We start from the raw sequence: 25,337 nt of genomic DNA, 5'->3' as shown, positions 1-25,337 counted from the left end.
AGGCGGGGTGGGAGGGAGGCGGGAGGGGGTCCGGGAGGGAGGGGACACGGGTGTGCCTGTGGCCGGTTCTTGTTGGTGTCTGGCAGAACCCCACAGAGTTCTGTAAAGCAATTATCCTTCAATTAAAAAATTTAGAAAAGGGGAGGGGCACCTGTGAGCAAGGAGCGAGCTTCTAGAATCTGCAGTGACCTCGTTTAAGAGGTAGCTTTAGGTGACTTGGGTTTTTAAAAGAGAGAACACTTCTCTCCCCTTAAATTCAGAAATAGAGCCTACAGGCTTTGAATTCAGAATGCTCGTGTATGTGTGTGTGTGTGTGTGTGTGTGTGTGTGTGTGTGTGTGTGTGTGTGTCCACCCAGCCATCAGTTCCTGACATTCTAGTTCATGTTCACATGCAACTGGGACCTCACAAAAAAGCAGTAACATTAAGCTTTTTTTTCCCCCATAGCTAGCCAGTTCTGCATTGTCCAGACTAATTGAAAAGAGAGAGAGCCCATGCTAATTGTGACTTAACACCAGCAAATCGAGTCCAAAATAACCCCCAAATTCCATCTGAGACGTCTAGGCTGCTTATATGCTAGGTTGTGTTATTTTAACCAGAGCTGCTAATAAGTAGCACTTTTTTTTTTTTAAGTCACTCACTCACTCTTTGTGACCCATGTGGAATGTAGCCCACCAGGCTTCTCCGTCCATAGGATTCTCCAGGCAAGAATACTGGAGTGGGTTGCCAAAAGTAGCACATTAACTGATCCTAATTCTACTTCCTCTACCCTCTACCTTTTTCAACGCAGGCAAGATGGGTCCCCAGGGGGCGCTGCAAAGCTCTGAGGACCAGCAGGAAGAAGCAGGGACCAGGGGAGGGAAAGGATAGTTTTAAGAGACATACCTGAAAAACGGCACACTGTAGTTTAACGCCCGCCGCCCCGCCCCCCCCCCCCCCCCGCCACCCACCTCCAATCATGAATTCTCTAGACCTATTTCTGGCCGTTCTGTCCCTCTTCCCTGTGGAGCTCAGGGTGGACAGTGAAACTGCTGGGCTCTCCTTTTGTGATGTTGTCCTCTTAGGGCCCAAGAGTGTCAAGGGAAGGTCCTGGGCCCCCAGGCCTCAGGCTGTGAAGCTGGGAAACTCCAGCCTTAGATCTGGAGGAAGGTGATGGAAGAACTGCTCATTCATACCTTTGGTTCTGCCAAGTAGTTACCAGGACCCTTCAATGTCCCTCATCGCTATCTTTCAAACAGCATCCTCGTCCTTACCAAAAACCTCTGCACTGGCTGCCAGGAGGTTCAGGCCTGTATTTAGGATGCCAGGATAATTACTCTCTCCTCTGAGGCCTACAGAGGAGTTTAGCTCAATGCATGGCGCTCCTAGTGTTCAAAAAATCATCATCCACTTCCTGGCACAAAACAGTGGTTTCTAGCCTCCTTCTTTACTTTGTGCTAATTATCTAATCTAATGTGCATTTCCTTATCAAACCACCTCAAGTGCTTCTTACAAGGAAGAATAGAATGGAAGAAAGAAAATGAAACAAAAGGCATCCATGTCAGGAAGAAGTAAAACTATGTGTGCAGCTGACGTGATCTTGCGTATAGAAAATCCCAAGGGATCTAAAAATCTATCAGAACTAATAAATCAGTTCAGCAAGACTTCAGCATACACAATCAATATAGACAATAGATTTTATTTCTATATACTTGCAATAAACAACCCCAAAATGAAAGCAATAGTAACAATTCCATTTATGATAGTATTGAAAAGAATAGCAGACACACACCAAAACACCCTTAGCATAAGTTTACAAAAGAAATGCAAACATTATACCTTGAAAACTTCAAATTGTTGTCGAAAAACAGAAAAATAAATGGAAAGACATTTTATGGTCATGAAGACGTAATATTGCTAGGATGGTGTGTGTGTGTGCTAAGTCACTTCAGTCGTGTCCAACTCTTTGTGACCCCATGGACTGCAGCCTGCCAGGCTCTTCTATCCATGGGATTCTCCAGGCAAGAATACTGGAGTGGGTTGCCACGCCCTCTTCCGGGGGAATCTTCCCAACCCAGGGATCGAACCCATGTCTTTTTGGTCTCCTGTATTGGCAGGCGGGTTCTTTACCACTACCACCACCTGGGAAGCCCTGTCAAGATGGCAACACTCCTCAAATTAATCTACAGATTAAATTCATTTCCTATCATAATCCTAGTTGCCCTTTATTGTTTTTTTTTTGCAGAAATAGACAAAATGATCCTAAAATTCATGTGAACATATTAAGGGTTTGGGGGGAAGGCAGGCTAAGGGGTGCTAGGTTTATTTGGGGGGGAGTAATAAAAATACTCTAAATTTGACCATAGTGATGAGCAATGTGACTATATTAAAAGCTATATTAAAGTGCATTGTACACTTTAAATGAGTGAATTGTATAGCATGTGAATTAGATCTCAACAAAACATTAATAAAAACGACTGTGTGTATTTGTGTGAAATGAAACTTGTGTCTCAATAACCATTCACGGTATGGGAATCTTCCCTTTAACTAATAACTACATTTAACTTGATCTATATTTTGCCTCCATAATTCTTGTACAGATGGGGAAGCTAATGTACAGCAAAGACTGAGTGGTTCCAGAAAGGAGGGAGACATGGCTGGCACTCTGAGCTTTTCTACCTTCAAGGGGTGAGGCCACGCTGGAATAGCACCCAGCCAGACACAGAGCTTCATCCACATGTCACACTTGACTGGGGGAGGAAGCAAGAGCTGGAGTCCTCAATATACGGGCACTTATGAAGCAGCTAAAGCAGAGGAAAAATCTAGGGTCTATTTTTAAGATTTAAAAACATTACCTAAAAAAGAACCTCAGTCCTGCTGCTAAATAGCTCATAATAAGGGGTCAGCATTTTAAAAGTGAGAGTTTGAGAATTGCTAGAACAGATGTTCTATGAATCCAGATAAGGAGTAAGGAATGCAGGAAAAAGTTAAGAAAATGCTCACTAGCCTGAATCCATACAAAAAATGCAAATTGAACAAGATGACAAGACAGAGAAAGGCCAGGGTCAGTTTAAGAAGACTGAGAAGCAGTGGCCAGTGGCCACTGGACTGGAAAAGGTCAGTTTTCATTCCAGTCCCTAAGAAAGGCAATGCCAAAGAATGCTCAAACTACTGCACAATTGCACTCATCTTACATGCTAGCAAAGTAAGGCTCAAAATTCTTCAAGCCAGGCTTCAACAATATGTGAACCATGAACTTCCAGATGTTCAAGCTGGTTTTAGAAAAGGCAGAGAAACCAGAGATTAAATTGCCAATATCCGCTGGATCATCGAAAAAGCAAGAGAGTTCCAGAAAAACATCTATTTCTGCTTTATTGACTACGCCAAAGCCTTTGACTGTGTGGATCACAATAAACTGTGGAAAATTCTGAAAGAGAGGGGAATACCAGACCACCTGACCTGCCTCTTGAGAAATCTGTATGCAGGTCGGGAAGCAACAGTTAGAACTGGACATGGAACAACAGACTGGTTCCAGATAGGAAAAGGAGGACATCAAGGCTGTATATTGTCACCCTGCTTATTTAACTTCTATGCAGAGTACATCATGAGAAATGCTGGGCTGGAGGAAGCACAAGCTGGAATCAAGATTGCTGGGAGAAATATCAATAACCTCAGATATGCAGATGATACCACCCTTATGGCAAAAAATGAAGAAGAACTAAAGAGCCTCTTGATGAAAGTGAAAGAGGAGAATGAAAAAGCTGGCTTAAAGCTCAACATTCAGAAAACTAAGATCATGGCATCTGATCCCATCACTTCATGGCAAATAGATGGAGAAACAGTGGAAACAGTGTCAGACTTTATTTTTTGGGCTCCAGAATCACTGCAGATGGTGATTGCAGTCATGAAATTAAAAGACGCTTACTCCTTGGAAGAAAAGTTATGACCAACCTAGACAGCATATTAAAAAGCAGAAACATTACTTTGCCAGCAAAGGTCCATCTAGTCAAGGCTATGGTTTTTCCAGTGGTCATGCATGGATGTGAGAGGTGGACTATGAAGAAAGCTGAGTGCCAAAGAATTGATGCTTTTGAACTGTGGTGTTGGAGAAGACTCCTGAGAGTCCCTTGGACTGCAAGGAGATGTAACCAGTCCATCCTAAAGGAGATCAGTCCTGAATGTTCATTGGAAGGACTGATGCTGAAGCTGAAACTCCAAAACTTTGGCCACCTGATGTGAAGAGCTGACTCCTTGGAAAAGACTGTGATGCTGAGAAAGATTGAAGGCAGGAGGAGAAGGGGACGATGGAGGATGAGATGGTCGGATGGCATCACCGACTCGACAGACAGAAGTTTGAGTAAACTCCGGGAGTTGGTGATGGACAGGGAGGCCTGGCGTGCTGCACTCCATGAGGCCGCAAAGAGTCAGACACGACTGAGCAACTGAACTGACTGACTGACTGAGAGGCAGTTACCCTGAGAAGCACTGCCCCCCGAAGCTGCAGAGCGATGCTCAGAAGCCTCACCCGCGATAACCCTCCAGTCCCCTTCTCTGTTAGCGCTCCCCGGGGCCTCAGAGGCAGCAGCCTGCGGGCTGTCAGCCATTTCCCACTGCACAGTGACTAAAGAAGGTTTCCATATTTATTCGTACATGTTCCTCTTTCCCTCATGGCGAGGTTCTGAAAAGCCACGGTGTCTCGGTCTTGTAGGAACAAAGACGGGAAGGAAGGCTCCGAGGGGAGGTTCCTGTCTTCCTGTCGCCTCGGGGTCTCACTCTGTCTCCCGCCTACTCCTTCCCGATGGGGAAAGCCCAGATGGAGCCAGGAGCACCCTTACCCCATCATCCTCAGAGGTGATCCACTGTTTCACTGAAAACAGTGAACACACTCTACAGAGACATCACCTTTCAATCACTTGTAAATTATTAATCATTTGTTAATGACTTAATTCTCCTTCTTCTTACAGCTAATTTGGTTTAAAACAAAATTTTAAACAAAGATCGAGGAGTTGCTGAGGAAAAGGAAAAAAAAAAGTGAACTCTGGCTTACTAATAACTTTGTATGATGCTGAAGTTCTTATAATAATCTGAATGAAAATCCCAAAGACCAACAGTGAAGGCTGAGAATAGCAGCTAAGCTATTCTAGATAAGAATGAGAGCATTTTCCCACTTAAAAGGTCCCCACTAGTGCATGGATTTCACTGAAGTTATGAAAAGTAAAGAGGTATCTTTATTAAACTCGTAAATTAGACTTGCTCGTCTGGTTCCCTTTCAGGGGAGGAAAAAAATCTACCCATGAACGTCTCTGCATGCTTGTGTGTGTGTGTGTGCTAAGTCACTCAGTCACATCCGTCGCTTTGTGACCCCGGTGGACTGCAGCCGGCCAGGCTCCTCTGTCCACGGGATTCTCCAGCAAGAACACTGGAGTGGGTTGCCGGGCCCTCCTCCAGGGGGTCTCCCCGACCCAGGGGTGGACGCTGCGAGTCCTGCGCCTCCTGCACTGGTGCCGCCCAGGGGGCCCGAAGTCTCCCTCCCGCCCCCTAACCTACGCGTGAGGACGCCAGTGCCCATACTTCTCTCCTGAGTAGACGCGGGCTTTCCGGGTGAGGGTGTAGGTTTTCGTGTTTGCTCCTTTCCGGAGAGGATCGTCCAGGGGTGACTGGCATGGCGGGTCCTCCAGAGGGTTCCAGTAGCTCTGCTCACACATCCCCCGCAACAAGATCTCCGCCAGCTGCCTGGCTATTGTCTGGGGACACAAAGGAGCAAAGGGACAGCCGTGAATCTATTTCGGATCATTCACTCATTCGTTTGCTCATCGAGCAAATATTTTTCAGCCATCACTTTGTCATCACTATTCGAAGACTCGTTAAAAATTTTTACTCCTATGATGAAAATTCTCCAGTTGATGACAAAAAAAATAAAATATGATACACTAAGATACTTGAAACATTTAAAAAACAGATAACCTCATGCCCTTCAAATGCTGCCCTGCTTCTGTTATATTCTGGAACACTAAACATGTTTTGGATCTGAAGTTTTTAGTTAAGCTCTTTTCCAAAAGCTCTTGTATTAACTAAATAATAGGTGAACTGCAAATATTTTCATCACTGTCCAACCAGTGCCTGCTAAAGCCCGACGTTGGCAGAAAGCCAGAACTCAACCTAGATGATGTAATCCCTGAAAAAAATCTCTTTGTTGATGATAAGAGGATGTCCGGTGCAGATTTTTAGAATGTCTTCCTTCTTTGGCGTGCCAGAACAAGTCCTCCGTGTCCCTGCCCTGGCCCTTAGCACCTGAGGCCCCTCCCTGTCCTTCCTGCATCCTGGGTCTTCCGGCCCAAGGGCAAGGAGGGTGCAGTGGGAGTACGGGTACTGACCCAGAAATACATTTTCTCAGAGCTGGGTAGATATCTCTTTTCCCACTATGAAAACTCAGAAGTGTCTGAGTCTTGTCCTCCCGGGTTAGACGCAGATCACTGTGTTTCCCTAACTCGGTCTCTCTGCTGCCTAGGGCAGCACCATGCGTGTGTGTGGCCTGCGTCACTTCCGTCCTGTCCGGCTCCTTGCGACCCCCTGGACTGGGCCCGCCAGGCTCCTCTGTCCATGGGATTCTCCAGGCAAGAAGACTGAAGTGGGTTGCCATGCCCTCCTCCAGGGAGTCTTCCCCACCCAGGGATCGAACTCGCGTCTCTCATGTCTCCTGCACTGGTGGGCCCTTCACTGCCAGAGTCACCCGGGAAGCCGGAGCAGCTCCGTGGACGATGTACCGGGGGCAGGAGACAAGGCGGCTACTGAAAAATGTGTTGACTGATGTCTTCATCATCTCCCAGTGACAAAGAGGAGAAATTAAAAAAAAAAAAAATCCCTCTGAAAATAGAAGGACTGCATTGCAGGGTGATCCAGGCAACCTCACACTCAGCCAGAGGCAGGGAAAGAACACGTCAGCCAGCAGGTTTTCCGCAAGGTTTTAGTGTTCTTTGGAAGAGGCAGGCAAAGGGTACCGATCTTCCCTGAGAACAAGACTTTTTAAATCAATATGTTCCAGAAGAGAACTTTGCGAGGCTTTCATCTGTGAGAAATCTCTTAAAACACTACAAGGAAACCTAAATGCAACCCAATCACTAGCTTAGTGGTTCCTGATAGCCACTGGGTAAAGGCAAATTTTCTTCATTATTCCCAAGTAAGAGCCACTGGCTTTAAATGTCTATAAAAATGTGAAATTAGATGCATTCAGATCATCCCCGACTGAGCCATCTGTAAAGATCTCATAAGAACACGATTTTCAGCACCTAAACAGTTCCTGGACCATTTTCTTAAACCTTCCATTATGGCCTCGTTTTGATCTCACTGCAGTCATATAAACTAATGACTTTTGCTGGAAGCATCAACTGGCAAGAATAACCTCCACTCGCTCTAGCTGAGGGGAAAAAAATGTTAAAGGAGAAAAATGAACAGGAACTTCACATTGTGGATGTATCTGCCACAGAGGGATTCTAAGGTAAAAGTCTCTGTCCTCAAGATAGTCTGCTTGTCCGCTGCTGGACAGCTCACACCAGACCTCATTTTCCCTCAAGATATTAAGCTTCCGGAGAGAGATTTTCAATGAGGTTTTGATGTGATTGCATATATTAAAGGCATCAGCTCATCATGCACCTCCGATTAGGAAGGATGTTGGTTATATTCACTGAAAGCACAAATGAAGTTCAGAGGAGACTGAATAGGAGAAATTATCAGCAAGATCACTAATGTCTATGATACCTTTTATGTTTTATACTCAGGACATATATAGTTTATAGTTTAAATGCCTAAAATTGTTGATAACTATCAAATATATTTCAAATGAAAGGAAAGAAAGGAAGAAAGCTGGTCTGGAAGAAGAATTTGAACTTCTTTGTACAAATTTGGTCATTAAATGCACTATTTTTTCCTTGCATGTGTTTTTAAACTGTGATAAACTTCACATAACATAAAATTCATCATTTTAAAGTGTACAATCCAGTGGCATTTAGCACATTCACAGTGTTGTACAACCATGGTGACTGTCTAGATCCAGAACACTCTTGACCCTACAAGGAAAGCCCACACCCTTTGAGAAGGCACCCTCCATCCTCCCTCCTCCCACACCCTGGGAGCAACGAGTCTGCTTCCTGTATCTGTGAGTTTGCCTAGTTTGGGCATTTCATATAAAGGGAACCGTACAACATGTGGTCTTTCTGCGTCTGACTCCACTCACTCAGCATGATGTTCTCAAGGTTTATCCATGGAGCAGCATGAATCAGTCCTTCATTCCTCTTTACAGCTGAATGATATTCCACTGTATTCTGTTTATTCAGTCATCAGCCGGTAGACACTTGAATTGTTTCCACCTTCTGGCTACTGTAAGGAGTGCTGCTATGAACATTCATATACAAGTTTTGGTTTGAAAACCTGCTTTCAATTATTTGGAGTATATATCTAGGAATGGGGTTGCTGTAAATGTACTTTTAAATCCTTCTCTGCTACAGTTTCACACCAGAGTTTACAAAGCAACTTTTCCATCTCATAAGGATATCATAAATTTGCAACTATCAGCTAATCGAAAAGAAATCATACAGCAATTAAGAAACACTGCCTTAGAGAAGAAGAAAAATCATATGACATCCTTTATGTGCAGAACCTAAAAAGAAATCATACAAATGAACTTATTTACAAGACAGAAACCAACTCACAAACTTAAAGAAGGAACTTAAGATTGCCAGTGGGTACCAGTGAGGGGAAGAGATAGGGAGTTTGGGATGGACATGTACACCCTGCTGTGTTTACATGGATCACCAGCAAGGACCTACCATAAGCTCAGTGTCATGCGGCAGCCTGGATGGGAGGGGAGTTTGGGGAAGAATGGATACATGTCTGTGGAAGGCTGAGTCCCTTCACTGTCCTTCACTGTCTGAAACCATCACAACATTGTTAATCGACTATACTCCAGTATAAAATAAAAAGTTAAACAAAGTCACACGCACACATACACAAGAAACCTTGTCTCATAAGTGGCAACAGCTAGAGAAGCTTTCTCACGTCCAGTGGAAACCAAAAGACGCCAGTGAAGATGTCCCAGGAAGTGTTTCAGTTGGGCTGGGCAAAGAGTCACTTATGGAAACTAGAATATACAGGTTCTTGAGTCCAGCCACAGGCTGGCATTCCCGAGGTCAGGCACAGGGATGCGTATTTGCTCAGTCCTCCGATGTATCAGATGCACACCTCTGGTTGAGCACTCAAGGAATTAGAAGCGGTTTAATCTAGGTCACTCGCGGACCATCAACCAAGACCAAGGTGTGCCTGCAGCTCAAGCGTGACACTGAGTGGGGAGTGCCCCCTCACGTTGAATGTGAACGCGTCCATCGCTCGGTGGTGTCCAACTCCGTGTGACCCCAGGGACTGTAGCCGCCAGGCTCCTCTGTCCAAGGGATTCTCCAGGCGAGGACACTGGAGCGGGGTGCCATTTCCTTCTTCAGGGGGTCTTTCCAATTTAGGGATCAAACTCAGGTCTCCTGCATTGTAGATGGATACTTCACCGAGTGAGCTCCCAGGGAAGCCCGTGTTAACACTGACCAGTGAGTTAAAGCTGGAAGTGTCCAGGGTCAGCTTCAGTCCTCGCAGGCTTCCTTTAGAAGTCTCTTCACTGGGTTTCTCAGGAACAAAAAAGAAGAAACCACTCTTCCTTCCTAACATATTTCTGGCCAGAATCCTACCTCAAAGGATTTTTTTTTTTTTTAATTTTATTTTTATTTTTTTTTTCCAGTCTCAAAGGATTTTTATAAGTTAAAACACATTGATTTGAAAATCATAAACCTTACACAATAATAGAAAATATTCTCTAACTCTGAAAAATAATGTTGGTGTAAGCAACAGGCAGATTCCTACAGTGCAGTCCATGTACACACATCTTTTAATGAGGAAGAGCCATTCATTTCCTTAATGAAATATGTATTTTTTGAGAGTCTATATTTAAGAATTTTGAAAGATTGGCTAAGTGAGCTTTTAAAACAATTACAAGAACACTTGCCAGTACTCTTTTATGCTTTCAAATCTTTTAAGCTGTTCATGCTGACCAGTTGGGAAGTTTTATGGAATGTGGGGTGGAGGTCAATTTGAAAGAAAAGACATGTGGCAACAATTTTTATCCATATTTTTGCAGGATTTTTTTTCCCTTAAAGAGCTGTGTTGATCAAAAAATGTTTTCTTTGAACTTCTGAGGGCACCGATAAATCATAACAACACATAAATAAATATCAAAGACCAAGTGAGTTTTTGGTGATGTGTGTGTGTGTGTGTGTCTGAAGTCACCCATCTTGTCTTATCTCCAATAATTCCGGGTCTCCCAGGTGTCACTAGCGGTAAAGAACCTGCCTGCCGACACAGAAGACTTAAGAGACACGGGTTCAATCCCTGGGCCGGGAAGATCCCCTGGAAGAGGAAATGGCAACCCATCCTCCGGGCCACGGTCCGTGGGATCGCAAAGAGTCAGACACGACTGAGCAGACTTGGCCCTGTAATCCTAGGAAAGCCTATGGCTGAGCCCCCTGGACCTGTGAGTCGTGCGTCCACATCCTAATGTTCTGGAGATGCCAAAATGAAGACGGGGCCTCACTTCCCATGACGGGAGCGGCTTAGCCTCGCCCAACTGAACACTCACAGCACTTAAAGGATTCCTGAGGGACTTCCCTGCGGGTCCAGGGTGTTAAGACTCCAGGCTTACACTATAGAGGGCGTGGGTTCAGTTTCTGGGCAGGGAATTTAAGATTCCACATGCCACGTGGTGTGGACAGAAAAATGAAAAGCCATGTAAAGGATGCATGATAACGGGCAGACCGCAGCACGGACGACAAAACGCCAACGCTCGGTGACTCTGGCTCTGAAGGGCATGCTGTGGAGGTGTAATTATGAGCCTCCCAGACAGGAAAGTGAAAGGTTTAAAAGGAAGGCGAGAGAACTCAAGCCCACAGGTGAGTCAAGCTGCTGATCAGCCAGTGTATTTAACTAGCTTTTCTATTTCTGGGTTTTGTGGTCAATATAGTTGAACAGCTAGGTACTCCTAGGATCTGATGTGCTTTGCCCTGTCTAGGGTGCGGTGTGAACCTTCAGCACACAACCACACTGGCATCGGGAGGGCCTAGTGCGAACTGCCATACGGGGTGCACCTCTTATGGTTTAACAGAGCGTGACCGAGAAGCGAGTGAAAAGATGTCCGTCATCAGCCGTCAGGGAAATGTAAATCAGAACCGCAGTGAGATGGCACCGCATGCCCACTTAGGATGGCTAGCACTGAAAAGAAATGATAAACAAGTGCTATCGAGGACGTGGAGAAACTGGAACACTCGTCACTTGGGGTGAGAACGTAAAATGGCGCAGTCGATCTGGAAAACAGTTTGGCAATTCCTCCAGAGGTCAAACGTAGAGTTACCATGGGATCTATCAACATCAATCCTAGGTATGTACCCCAGAAAAACAAACACAAATATCCACATAAGAACCTGCATGAGGATGTTCACAGCAGCATTGTTCATAAGAGCTGACAAGCCGACACACTCCAGTGTCCTAGGGACTGGCGGCTGAACAGACAGACGTGCCCTATCCTGTACTGGAACATCATCCACCGCGGAGAGGACAGGATGGGTAGGCCGTGAAAACATCACGCTGGGCGAGCCAGTCACAAAAAGACCACGTACTGGGGGAAGAGCAGAGTGAGGCGGCCTAGTAACAGGCATGGAGGTTTTTGTGGGGTGATGAAAAAGTTCTGAATGGAAATATAAATGATGGCTGAACAATTTTGTGACTACTAATCTCCAATGACTTTAAACTGGTGAATGAATGTGTATCGACATGCTTCGCTGATAGAATTTAAAATGTATAACGTCTATATTACCTAATATGTGACGATACATCATATATCATTTATAATATGAAAGAGAGAGAAGGTCCTTGAAGTGCCTTCAGGCCTGAACCAAGTCGGCAGTCACACTTACCATTCGCAGGTTTTGGGTTGTTCTCGTTTCAACCGCTCTGAGGAGCTCTCTGAACCTCCCGACTCCTCTTGTCAGATTCCTGTGGGCACACAGAATTTGACAGGGCTTCCATCTGGCGTCTGTTAATATTAAATATTTTATACACACGTTCCACTGCATTTTGTCTACATAAAAGCTGTCGGCGAGATGGTAAGCGAACCATCGCTCTGCACGTGTCTGTCCATCTTTGCTCAAGTCTGAAAAATCTGACTTAAGATTGATGGGCTTTGGTGCTTCCACAGTCAAAGTTTTTCAAGCAAAGAAATGCTAGAAAGCCAGATCTGAGGCAAAAATTTTAAAAGGCAAGATATCTTTCACGAGTCTATCTTCCACCCCCCAGTAGCTCAGCCTACTTCGTTAACTGGTGCTAAACTCTTTTCATCCCAGAATGGGTGGCATAAAGGTACAGGAACGTGTGTAATGCAGGAAAGGCTTCTTGTGACCTGCCTCCTTTGTGGGTAAGACAAAGGACAGAGGTATGAAAATGAGGGGCTCCATCAGGCAAGCACTCTGTGTCTTCGAGAACACACACCACTGCCCAGTAAAGCCCCCTGCCCGCCCCCAGCCTAACCCCAACCCTAAGCAGGCAGGCAGAGGGTCACAGCCCCTCCCGAGCGGGTGGGAGCCCCTGGGCTAAGGTCAGCGCATCTCACATACGGCCATGCACCTCGCCGTGTGGGTAGGATGTTTCGTGAAGGGGCAAATCAGGCCTGGCTTCCCCCTGATCCACACGCCCAGACCCCACGTGTCTGTCCCCTCTCTGAGGCTGTGCCCGCCCGGCCGGCTGGGATCACTTCCCCGCAGGTCCCTTCACATTGAGCGCCGCCACCTCCTATGACATAACCCGGTGATATTTATAACCTGCTCATTAGAACACATCTCGTCTTTCCAAAAAGCCACCAAGCAGGTCAGCCGGTGCCGGCCGCGGCAGAGTCCAGGTATTCGGCTCTCTCCTCAGATGACACTTTAAATCGCACAAAGGGATGAAAGCAAACTACACGTGGGTTCTGTATGCTCTGAGAACTCACGGGGCCATTAATTCGCGTCTTATATCAACGTGACATCCCAGGGCTCTCATTCACAAGAACAGCCCCAGAACTCGAAGATAATGGTTTATTGGCGCCAGGACATAAACACTCCCATAGTCCTCTCACCCACACATATCAGATGATATCAGATCAGAGGCTTTACGGTGGCATAAAAAGAAAAGCTTGTGCTCAGGACTCCAGGCAGCGCTAAAGGAGACATGAATAAAAATTAGGTAATAGGCCCTGGGACACGCAATCTATGTTCCTTTCCCCTTCATTTGCTTTTATGGGATCTGTGTTCACAGGCAACAGAGTACATTCGCTTTGGACTGAAGCTCCGTTCTCTTAAGTAACACGGCGGGCGGGGGGGTGGGGAGAAGAACCAGCTACAGCTGAGAAAGGGATGGGTGGGAAGAGCAGTGTCGTTTTAGTCCAGAATCCCAGAGTAAACTCCTAGTGTGTACAAAAAGAGGCTTCCCTAGTGGCCCAGGAGGAAGGAGTCCACCTGCTGTGCAGGAGAGGCAGGTTCAATCCCTGGGTGGGGAAGAGCCCCTGGAGAAGGAAAGATCAACCCACCTCAGTACTCTCGCCTGGGAAATCCCAGGACAGAGGAGCCTGGCGGGCTACAGTCCACGGGGTTACCAGAGTCTGACATGACTGAGCGCACACAGCTCACGTGTGTTTACATGCACACGGAAACAAACCATGGCGTTTTAAACTGTGAGTAAAGGTGGCGCTGAGACAATGTCACCGGAGACCCAGGTTTACACGGCTGTTTTTGCAGGGGGGGAGCTAGGCGTTGAGTAGGCAGTATTCAATCCAAACGCTCTAACTCAGGGGGAAGACACCAGGTGGGAGCTGGCCCTTCGGAACGTCTCCCAGGCCCTGCTCGCAGAGGGAGACACTTGTCAGGTTACAGAAACACAGAATTTTCTAGCTAGAAATGACCCTGACATGACCTAGTCCACCTTGACACAAAAGAGAAGCGGCTCGCCCTGAGTCACAGGCAGTCAGAGGGCCGGCTGGGCGCTTTCTGCCAAAGCTCTCACCTTCCGGACAAAGGAAACGCGCGCTCAGACCGCAGGACGGCGCTTGCAGGAGAAGCAAATCAGCAGGGACATTAGAAAGGCCTGTTTTCTTAGAGAACCAGCCTCTGGTTGCCGGGAGGAAGGCCGGGGGAAGGGATGGCTGGGGAGCTGGGCAAGGACGTGCACGCGGCTGTATGTAAATGGATCACCAACAAGGCCTGCTGTGAGCACGGGGAGCTGTGCTCCAGGCTCCTCGGCAGCCTGGGCGGGAGGGGGCGTTGGGGGGAATGGATACCCGCATACGTGCGGCTGGGTCCCTTCGCGGTCCGCCTGAAACCATCACGACGTTGTTAATCTGCTACACCCCAATACAAAATAAAAAGTTTACAATAAAATACTCGGGGAAAAAAAGAAAAGAAGGTCTGTTTTACATGATTAATATGCAAATTCAAATGTACATAATACAAATCTGATGGTTCCAGTGATCTCAGCGAATGAACTACTCCTAGAAACTGGTTTAAAAACGAAGCAAAACCCGCAGGCGCGGGAGAAGCAGCCTGGTGTCCGGGGCGAGGCTCGCCGCCCGGGCTGAGGGCCGGGGGTGCAGAGCCGCCGTGCGGAGACCGGGCGGTCCTCCCGCGCAGGGCCGGCGCCCCCCGGCGGCCGCGGCAGGAAGTCCCCGTCACCGGGGACAGCGGCCCCCCGGGCTGGCCAGACCGGCAGACCGGCAGCCCCGCCGCCCCGCCGGGGGCTCCCCGAGCACCGCCCTGCCTCTGAGCAAATCCGCGCTCTTCTCAAACTGTCTCGTTTTTTTCTGGGAAGAGCTTTGGCTGCAGAGTCAAGCGCTTCCAGAAGCCGGAGAGAACTGTGCTCATCAACAGAGGGTCCGCAGTGACCGCAGCGCGGGGACCAGCGCAGGGCTGGCAGCCGCAGGAAGGGGCTGGAGGGGGCAGATCACATATCTTGAACATCAGAAAAGGAACAAAGTGTCCTAAATGCAGAGACATCCAACCACCAGCAGCTCTTATACCACTCCCAGGTTTCTATAGTCACATAATTTTATTCAAGCAGTCACTTCCACGGTTGCCATGACAGCAGAAAAAAAAATTTTTTTAATATAATCATGATAGAAAGAAACAGAAAAAGATTAACTTGCAAGAACTACATTCTAGAGGCTATGAAATACCCCCAATTTGAGGGAAATAAGTAAAAACTACAGGGTTGCTTTCATGTCTCTAAACTATTAGTTTATTCTTACAGTGTTGACACCCGTGAAACAGCTAGAATGAACTACTGCTTAGAAACTCCACTCCAGAAGGAAGAGAAAGAGAGCCAAGGACTCTCCCAGGTTTGAGGGTTTCCATAGACCCTTGACATGAGGTTATTTATTCCGTTTCAACACCCCTGACTGAGGGAGTGCAATGATGTCAGAATTCATTATGGAAAACGAGTCTCAAAAAAAACACTCTCGCCAGCATTCGAGCAGCGGGCACTGGCGAGCAGTCAGAACTCAGGGCTCACCTCCTGCATCTCGCTTCTTGCGCTGGGGGAGCTTGCCTCCGCAGGGGACGGCTCCCAGCAGCTCAGCCGTCACCAAGGAGAAAGGGCCGGCGAGTCCCTGGAGCACCAGCCCGACAGGAGGGCGAAAGCCGCCCACGTCGCCGGGGCCCCAGCCCTGCTTTGCCGGGGGCCCCAGCTGCGGGGAGAGCTCCCCGTCCTCAGCCGTGCCCGGGGCAAACCCAGGCGGGGGAAGGCCCACCCGCGGCCCCAGGTCTCAGTGCCCTGAGGTTGGGGCAGGAGCAGGACCCCCTGAGGACGACAGGGGAGGGGGGTGAGGGTGGTTAGACATTGACTGGCCAGCACCGGCCCCTTCTTGACCTCCTGGGCCCTGAAATCAGCATTTCTGACGGCTGGTCTCTGAAATCTACGTTCTCACGTACAAATTTACAGCAGCGTCTGTTCATGTCCCGTTCTGCTGTGACTCCGAACCGCACATTCAGTTCTTTAATACTGTCGTCACCTGTCTCTATGCTATCAAACGAAGGGGGAAACATGCAGGAAGGAAGCCAGAGCTCCAGAAGCAAACTCTAAACGGAAAACCAAGTCTCAGAGCAGCTCGGAGACTAGAGAATCATTTCACCTCGTGATGGACAGCGACCTCAACAGCAAGCTCAATATATTATTTTACATTACATTCATTTACATTTTCACATACACTTCTTGGGAGCCAGGTGGGAAAATACAATCCCTCCTCTTCCAATTTGTCCTTCCAAATTATCTTCTAGCCTCAGAGTTTGGCCCAGGTCACCAGTGCACTTAAATTCAATATCAACTGTCATTGTCATGCAAACTCATAGTTCTGCTGTGAATAAAATACTTTCCATACAAGATGTCAAATTTCTAGGTCATAAGGGAAAAGTTACTTGTTAGCGTAGGTTCAATATTTTTTCTCCTTGTCTATGGTTGAAAACTTTAAAGATCAATTTTAGAACAAGTCAACACAGTAGATCTCTTAAAGCTAAGAAATCGTTTGACTTTTTCCACGTTATTTTTTTACCAACTGGCGTTTCTGAACCTAAGTGATAAGTTATTTCATAATTACTGAGCACCAAACTTGGGCAGGGCTTCCCCAGAGGCTCAGATGGTAAAGAATCCGCCTGCAATACAGAAGACTTGGGTTTGACCCCTGGGTCGGGAAGATACCCTGGAGGAGGGCATGGCAACCCACTCCAGTATTCTTGTCTGGAGAATCCCATGGACTACAGTACATGGGGTTGCAGAGTCGGACACGATTGAGCGACTAAGAAGAGAACATACTTGGGCAAACTCTGGGAGATGGTAAGGGACAGGGAGGCCTGGCGTGCTGCAGCCCACGGGGTTGTGAAGAGCCAAACCTCCTTACACGGCAGCTCCAGGCTCATCCCCGAGGGTACGTGGTGAGCTAGGGAAAGCACCAGGAGCCAGGGCTGTCTTCACATCCCCGACGAGAACGTAAGCGCCTTGAGGACCCAGGTCTTTGTCCCTCCAACAGAGCCAGCATCCAGAAAGTGCTCAATAACTATGTACTGAATGAGTGAAATTCAGAGCTGCCAGGAGCTGAGTGAACCAACGCCCCGAGGGCACGCGTTTTCTCCGTTTCTTGCCCCCTCCTTTCTCACTGCACACAGATCAGCAGGCAGCTCAGCAAGCGTTACAGTAAACGGAATCCGCCTCTTGCTGGGTCTGCAGCGTGGATGTTGGAGGAGCAGTGACACAGCGGGCAACGCGCCCAGCGTGCCCCGCCTGGCAGCCTCGAGAAGGCTGCGTGCATAAAGAGGAGTTTGAGGCTTTAAAACAAAAAGTCTTTCAGAGAAACTTTGCTGCCCAGGTGCCTTTCCACGAACCCCCGCTCTCTGACCGAAGACTCCTAAGTCATCCTTCAAGACCCGGTCAGAGGCTGCCTTGGAGACCCTTTCCTGCGCTTCCGGGGAAGACAGCACCGCCTCCCGCTGCTGTCCGCAGGGCGCACGTGTTTTGAGCACGGACAACATTCAACACACTGATTTTCACTTGTATCTGTGTCTGCGGCCACCGTAAGGGCACAGGCCCACTGTGTACCCACCTTTCCTTGTCCCAACGGCCTCACAGAGCTGACCAGTTACCCAGAGGCCCTTAGTAAGCTGTGCATCCCCCGGAGAAAGAAACAGACGACCGTGATTTCACATTCGTGACTACACACTAGGAGACGCACCTCACCATGTCTGGACACTGTCATCACTTAGAACTCTAGAAAAACAGAAATGCATCTGGGCTTCCCTGGCGGCTCAGATGGTAAAGAGTCTGCCTGCAAGGCGGGAGACCTGGCCTCTATCCCTGGGTAGGAAAGATGCCCTGGAGGAGGAAATGGCAACCCACTCCAGTGTTCTGGCTTGGATACACCCATGGACAGAGGAGCCTGGAGGGCTACAGTCCACGGGGTCACAGAGAGTCAGACACGGCTGAGGGACTAACACAAAACACAGTGCGTCTCCAGGTCAGTTTCTCTTTGTTCTCAGGTTTGGAAATGCTTCCCCTTCATTTATATGACGTTAGTATTGTCTACATGGAAAAAGTCTGGAATTGAAGCCAGATCTCCCGACCTGGAAAGTGGGAGAAGAAAAAGACATCCTTCACACTCCAGAAGGCCATGTCTGGCCTGCTGTCAGGGAGCTGTTTTTCCCAGAACGGATTCCAGCTTCTCCCTCTGCACGCCCTTCACCTCAGATCCACTAACAGGCGTCCGTGAGGACAGATGGCTCACGGCAGTCAGGGGCCAGGGACCAAACCCACAACCTTGGCCTCGTTAGCAGAGGACTCTCTCTGATCCTGGGGCGAGCCGGCTGTCGCCTGGATACGGCGGAGGGCGTGAGAGCCGCGCGCCGGGCGTCAGCGGCAGGGTGAAGCCTCGAAAGTCTCTCTGCAAACCTAACGAGGATTGTACGAGGCTTAGCAATGAGGGCTTCCTCGTGACAAACGCGGAGCCAACCAGGCGCCCCTCTCAGCCAGCCTGGCGGCCTCGCTGCGGGGAGCAGGTGCCTGTCAGGCAGGACAGGCGCGCGAGGCCTGGGGGCCCTGCTGAGCCCGCCCGCCTCGCGCGCGCCCTCGGCGGGTGATAACTGGACGCCCTGCCTCTGTGTGTGCCGTCATCCAGACGCCAGGCTTCTCTGACTGCAACCCCACGGACCGCAGCACGCCAGGCCTCCCTGTCCATCACCAGCTCCCAGAGTTCACTCAAACTCATGTCCATTGAGTCGGTGGTGCCATCCAACCATCTCATCCTCTGTCGTCCCCTTCTCCTCCTGCCCCCAATCCCTCCCAGCATCAGGGTCTTTTCCAATGAGTCAACTCTTCGCATGAGGTGGCCAAAGTATTGGAGTTTCAGCTTCAGCATCAGTCCTTCCAATGAACACCCAGGACTTACCTCTTTCAGGATGGATTGGTTGGATCTCCTTGCAGTCCAAGGAACTCTCAAGAGTCTTCTGCAACACCACAGTTCAAAAGCATCAGTTCCTCAGTGCTCAGCCTCACATCCATACATGACTACTGGAAAAACCATAGCCTTGACTAGACAGACTTTTGTCAGCAAAGTGATGTCTCTGCTTTTTAATATGCTGTCTAGACAGCCAGATAAACTGCCACAGGGGCTTGAATGGAAGGACAACATACCCTCCTACTGGCTCCCCCCTCATCCTGACTCCCAGGCTCTGGGGAAACACGGGATATAGAAAGGCCTGCCTTCTCCCATCCTCCTTCCTTTTAACCTTTGGAAATGAGTCAAAGGCTGTCCATCCTCATTCAGAAAACAACAGCGAGCATCCACTGGGCACCAGAGGAGGATGCGGGGATGTGGCGCTGGGCCAGCCAACGAGCGTGCTTCCCTCTGAGCCCGGATCCTTTTTGTTTTTAATTTTTATTTACTTATTTTTGGCTGCACCGGTCTTCACTATTCCTGCTCAGGCTTCTCTAGTGGCGGCGAGTGCTGGCTGCTCTCTAGTTGTGGCGTGCAGCCTTCTAATTGCAGTAGCTTCTCTTCTTGCAGAACACGGGCCCGAGGGCACAGGCTCAGTATTGTGGCTCACAGGCTTAGCTGCTCTGCGGCAGGTGGGATCTTCTCAAACCAGGGATCGAACCCATGTCTCTGCATTGGTGGGCAGATTCTTAACCACTGGACCACCAGGGAAGTCTCTGAACTTGGAACTTAATGAGGCTCAGTTTGACCTAAGAGGCCTCTTGGTACCTAATGCAGAGCTGGACTCAATCTCATGGCACTTTTAACAAGCCAAAGCTCACCTAACATCTGAGGCTTGCTCTTCAAAGTATTCACCTGAAAATCAGGTCTCATCTACATTCTCAAACAGCATAGAACACATAATCTGGAGCCAGACCATCTGGGCTCAGACACGAGCTCAGTCACTTAACTAGTTATTGACTGTGGGCAAGTGCTATGCCTTGGTTTCCTCATCTGTAAAATGGGGAGAACAAATGCACTCACCTCATAGACTGGCTGTAGGAATTCAGTGAGTTAATACATGGAGTAAGAGCTTTTTAAGTGTTCACAATTATTATTACTATTACCCTCAAAGCTGTGCCATTGCTCAAAACAGTTTTGAAATTCTGGAATCTACCTTCAAGTTGATATATAGACACACAAGTCTGTTTTACTTCTTTGAAGTCATTTAATACTGAAGAAGAAAAAAGATATTCCCAATTTCATGGATTCATTCACTGTGCTATTTACTGAAAGCCTAAGAAAAGCTGTGACCAACCTAAATAGCATATTAAAAAGCAGAGACATTATTTTGCCAACAAAGGTCCATCTATTCAAAGCTATGATTTTTCCAGTAGTCATGTGTGGGTGTGAGAGTTGGACTATAAAGAAAGTTGAGCGCCAAAGAATTGATGCTTTTGAACTGTGATGTTGGAGAAGACTCTTGAGAGTCCCTTGGACTGCAAGGAGATCCAACCAGTCCATCCTAAAGGAAATCGGTCCTGAATATTAGGTGGAAGGACTGATGCTGAAGCTGAAACTCCAATTCTTTGGCCACCTGATGCAAAGAACTGACCATTGGGAAAGACCCTGATGCTGGGAGGGATTGGGGGCAGGAGGAGAAGGGGACGACAGAGGATGAGATGGTTGGATGGCATCACTGACACAATGGACATGAGTTTGAGCAAGCTCTGGGAGATAGTGATGGACAGGGAGGCCTGGCGTGCTGCAGTTCATGGGGTCTCAAAGAGTCGGACGCAACTGAGCAACTGAACTGAACTGAACGATGCTCACAATGATGAGACAACAACTGATGTCAGGTGGGAAAAAGCTCTCTCCTGGGGCCTTGTGGTCACTCCAACAGCAAAGAATGGTGGCTAGGGGTGCTGGTGTCCATGGGGGAGCAGCAGTCTCCACTGAGAGACTTTTCTCAGTGGTAAGGAATTTGCCTGCCAGTGTAGGAGAGGCAAGCTCAATCCCTGGGTCATGAAGATTTCTTGGGGAAGGAAACAGCAACCCACTCCAGTATTCTTGCCTGGGAAATCCCATGCACAGAGGAACCTGGCGGGCTACAGTCCACGGGGTTGCAAAGGAGTCGGACACAACTCAGCCACTAAAAGAACAAGAACAACAACGGAATCACAGGAGCCAGGTGAAACTCAGAGCTGTGAGCCTGGGTGGCTAAGCCACTAGAGGCAGTTCAGTGGCAGACTCGTGGTTTAGGCAGTTGAGCCACTAACGTGCTAGGAGAAGCTGATACCAAGCTGACAAGAGAACAGTTGGGCACCAACCTCACTCGCTTCCGTGGAGGCACTGTCTGTTCCAGACCAGCCCGGGCGGGAAGACATGCACACGGAGCCCAAGAAGAGGAGAGACGCAGGCCGGGCTCCAAGGGACGCATTTCATTACGAAACCCTGAGACACACCCGGAGCATCTAAATCCATTAAAAAACGTTAATAATAGAGTAGAGGGAAGACCGTTCAGGAGGCAGGGCTGGTCTGCTAACAATGACTTCAAACATTCGTGGCGTCTAAGCCGCAGTCACCCAGTTGGACCATCCTGACCATGCAGTCCCCCGGGCTGGGGGACAGGGGGCAGACAGGACACCGAGGCGAGGGTCCTCCCGGGTGGACCGCACCTGGGCCGCGAGGGGGGCAGAGGGCAGCGTCCACTCCCGTTCTAACACTGGACACAGGAGAAACGCATTTCCAAAACCGCCTCTCAGGACAAAGCTGCAAAAGATATGACAAGTGAGGAGAAGGACTTTAAATCTTCAGGAGTCACGGGTCCAAATGCCTCTAGGAGCCAAGCAGGCAGCAGCAGGGGGTGAGCTGAGCCGGGAGGGGGCCTCGGGTCTGGGGGAGGCGCTCGGCCCTGTGTGGGGGGGGGGGGTTGGCACATTCACATCTGGCAGACCCCCTGGGAGGGGAGGGACCCGTTCACACCCCGGCAGAACCCCTGGGAGTGGAGGGGGAGCTGGGCCGGGGGCAGCACATGAAGTGAAGTCGCTCAGTGATGGCCAACTCCGTGACCCCGTGGGCTGCAGCCTGCCAGGCTCTTCTGTCCATGGGGTCCTCCAGGCAGGAAGACTGGAGTAGGTTGCAATTCCTCCTTCCGGGGATCTTCCCCACCCAGGGATCGAACCCAAGTCTCTTTGGCTCCTGCATTGGCAGGCAGGTTCTTCACCACTGAGCCACCTGGGACCCAGCCCATGACATACTGTGGTCAAACATTTTTTCTCAGCAGACAAGTATTTGGCATGTTCTGTAGTTTTACCCAGGAGGAAACAAAGGCTCAGAGATGTTAAGTAAGGTGCCCGCGGTTATCATGCAGCCCACATACAGGAGAGCTGGTATTTGAACCCGGGCCCAGCCTGACTCCGGTGCCCAGAAAAGCTGACGGGCCCTGTCAGGCAGGAGCCTGCACGCAGCCTGGAAACTGGGCCTAACTCCCGGGTCACAGAGGCGACACGCGGGGGCAGGAGAGAAACGGGAGGAGGCCGGCGGCCGGACCCCGGCTCGGAGGGCGGCCGTGAGTGCGGGCGTCTCGGGGCGCGTCTCTGCCGCCTGGGCCAGCCTTCAGAACCCTGAGGCGGGCCGGGTGGACTCAGAGACTAAGGTTCTCTAAATGACGGTCACACAGAACCCAGTCCGCCCACAAGCGTCCCTTCCACAGCTCTGCTCTCGTCGCAGGCCTGGCGGATGTGGCCCTTCCTGGGGAGCGGCCCAGCCAGCAGGCGGACGGGCGCTCAGCGGACCCTGCAGCCTCTACGGGAAAGCGCTGTGCAAAGCAGCCAGCGGGGCGCTCGGCGCCTGCGGGGAGAGCACTGAATCCGCTCCGTCGGCTAAGCTATCCACAAGCCCCTCCAAGCCATTCAGAAGAGCAGACATATACTCGTGGATCTCAACAAGATCGTTACAGACGAGTCCTCCCGCTCACCAGGAAAGCCGCCCTGAGACTCTGCGCTGCCTCGGAACAGAGAGCGGGTCCGGGGTAAGGCTCGCGGCCCGCCTGCCCCGCGGAACGCTTCTGCGGGCGTCGGGGCGCTTCTGCGGGCGTCGGGGCGCTTCTGCGGGCATCGCAGCGCTTCTGCGGGCGTCGGAGCGCTTCTGCGGGCCTCGGAGCGCTTCTGCGGGCATCGCAGCGCTTCTGCGGGCATCGGAGCGCTTCTGCGGGCCTCGGAGCGCTTCTGCGGGCATCGCAGCGCTTCTGCGGGCCTCGGAGCGCTTCTGCGGGCGTCGGGGCGCTTCTGCGGGCCTCGGGGCGCTTCTGCGGGCGTCGCGGCGCTTCTGCGGGCGTCGGGGCGCTTCTGCGGGCCTCGGGGCGCTCCTGCGGGCCTCGGAGCGCTCCTGCGGGCATCGGAGCGCTTCTGCGGGCCTCGGAGCGCTTCTGCGGGCGTCGGGGCGCTTCTGCGGGCCTCGGGGCGCTCCTGCGGGCATCGCGGCGCTTCTGCGGGCCTCGGAGCGCTTCTGCGGGCCTCGGAGCGCTCCTGCGGGCATCGGAGCGCTTCTGCGGGCCTCGGAGCGCTTCTGCCAGCATGCACCGCCACCGCCTTCTTCGAGGTGACGCGAGCAGGTCCCACGCGGCCCTCAGCCCACTGCTCCGGATGGTTCTCCCACCAACTTAGCGAGCAGCCAGGACCTCTTATCCCCAACTGACAGAGGCAGAATCTGAGTCCCAGAGAGGGAGTGGGCGAGGCCCGCCCGACAGCGCCGGGCCAGCAGCGGAGCCAGGACCCGATCCCCGGCGCAGGGACCGCTCCCCCACCGCGGTTGGCTTCCTTCTCTCCCATCTTTTATTGACCCCCTCCCCCACCCTAACTATTTAACTCCTGTTCTATAAAATATGGGCCTCCCAGGGGGTGCAGTGGTAAAGAATCCGCCTGCCAATGCAAGAGATAAAAGAGATGCGAGTTCGATCACTGGGTGGGGAAGATCCCCTGGAATAGGAAACTCCAGGGGAGTGGGCCTCCCACTCCAGTAATCATGCCTGGCACGGACAGAGGGGGTCACAAAGAGTTGGACCTGACTAGCACGCATGCACACATATAAAATATAGATACAGAAAGCCAGATAAAACAAATATATCACTTACGGAATTATTACAAGGTAGAAATCCTTGTAACTATCACCCAAGTTTTATTTTTTAGTTTTTTTAAAAAGGACTCTTGGCATTCAATCCATCCCAATGAACAAGCCCTTCCCTCCATCCAAGGGAGGTACTGGGTTTCCCTTGTGGCTCAGCTGGTAAAGAATCCAACCGCAATGCTGGAGACCTGGGTTCAGTTCCTGGGTTGGGAAGAGCCCCTGGAGAAGGGAAAGGCTACCCACTCCAGTATTCTGGCCTGGAGAATTCTAGGGACTGTGTAATCCATGGGGTCGCAAAGAGCTGGACACGACTGACGACTTTCACTTTCCATCCAAGGTAAATGTGCCCTTGACTCTCACACTCATCGCTTCACTCCACTTCGTTACAGCTTAATCACGCAAGCACATATCCTTCACGAGAGTTTAATCATGCCTGCTTGTTTTTCCTGATGAGTCTTTAAAATCTCTCTTAATCTACAGGTTCTCCTTCTATCTCTTTCCTTCCGTTACAATTTACCGGTAAAAGAATCTGAGCGGTCTGACTCGAGAGTTTCCCATTGGCTGGAAAACCACAGTCATGCAGATCACCATAGTCTTCCTTTCCCTGTATTTCTTGCATCTCGGGGCTGGATTTCAAACCTTAACCCGTTCAGGTTCCATCCCTTTGCGAGAATTTGCTGGTGGCGTGTTCTCTGTCAGGAGGCATGTGGGGTCTGGCTGTGGCTCTTTGTTGATGTTAGCAGCCCTTGACATTTGATGGATAGAGATATTTATTCACTGGAGTTACAAGATGGTGACATTGTACTTCTGTCACCACATTTTCATTTACTAGCTGGAGTAATTTTATAGGGAGGTATTTCCTTTCATCTAACATTTGGTTTTCCATTTCACATAGTAAAGGTAGGAAAAATGTCCGATTCTTTCTTTTTGTCTACTTTGTTGGATACTGAATTAGAACTCACAAATTTAAACACATCTGATGGGACTGCTGCAATTCTTATCCTTTCTGAAATTCAAATTGCCCCATATACAGCCGGAACTCCATGTTAGAAAACATGGCCTGAGAAATCTTTCATCGTTCTCTTGCTGACTGAAATGCAGAGATTTTACAAGCTTGTCTTATTTATTTCCTACCCAGAAATGAATGAGGTTTCTTTCATTGGAAAATGATA

General features: G+C 49.7%; 1 protein-coding gene across 7 annotated transcripts in view; it reads right to left on the bottom strand.

Annotated features, from left to right (window-relative positions):
• The window catches only part of TTC7B (tetratricopeptide repeat domain 7B), a 265,869-nt gene that overhangs the window by 123,279 nt on the left and 117,253 nt on the right, over positions 1-25,337 (bottom strand). For all 7 annotated transcript variants that reach the window (XM_061156423.1, XM_061156424.1, XM_061156421.1 and 4 more), the window contains exons 6-7: positions 11,978-12,056; positions 5,550-5,722 (exon numbers count right to left, since the gene is read on the bottom strand). In XM_061156423.1, coding sequence (XP_061012406.1) covers positions 5,550-5,722; positions 11,978-12,056 — 252 coding nt within the window. The remainder of the gene's footprint in view (positions 1-5,549; positions 5,723-11,977; positions 12,057-25,337) is intronic.

Source organism: Dama dama, chromosome 12, assembly GCF_033118175.1.
Source record: "Dama dama isolate Ldn47 chromosome 12, ASM3311817v1, whole genome shotgun sequence".
NCBI classification, from domain to species: domain Eukaryota; kingdom Metazoa; phylum Chordata; class Mammalia; order Artiodactyla; family Cervidae; genus Dama; species Dama dama.
The sequence above is the reverse complement of the archived record's forward strand: the minus strand, read 5'-3'. Positions and strand labels throughout refer to the sequence as shown.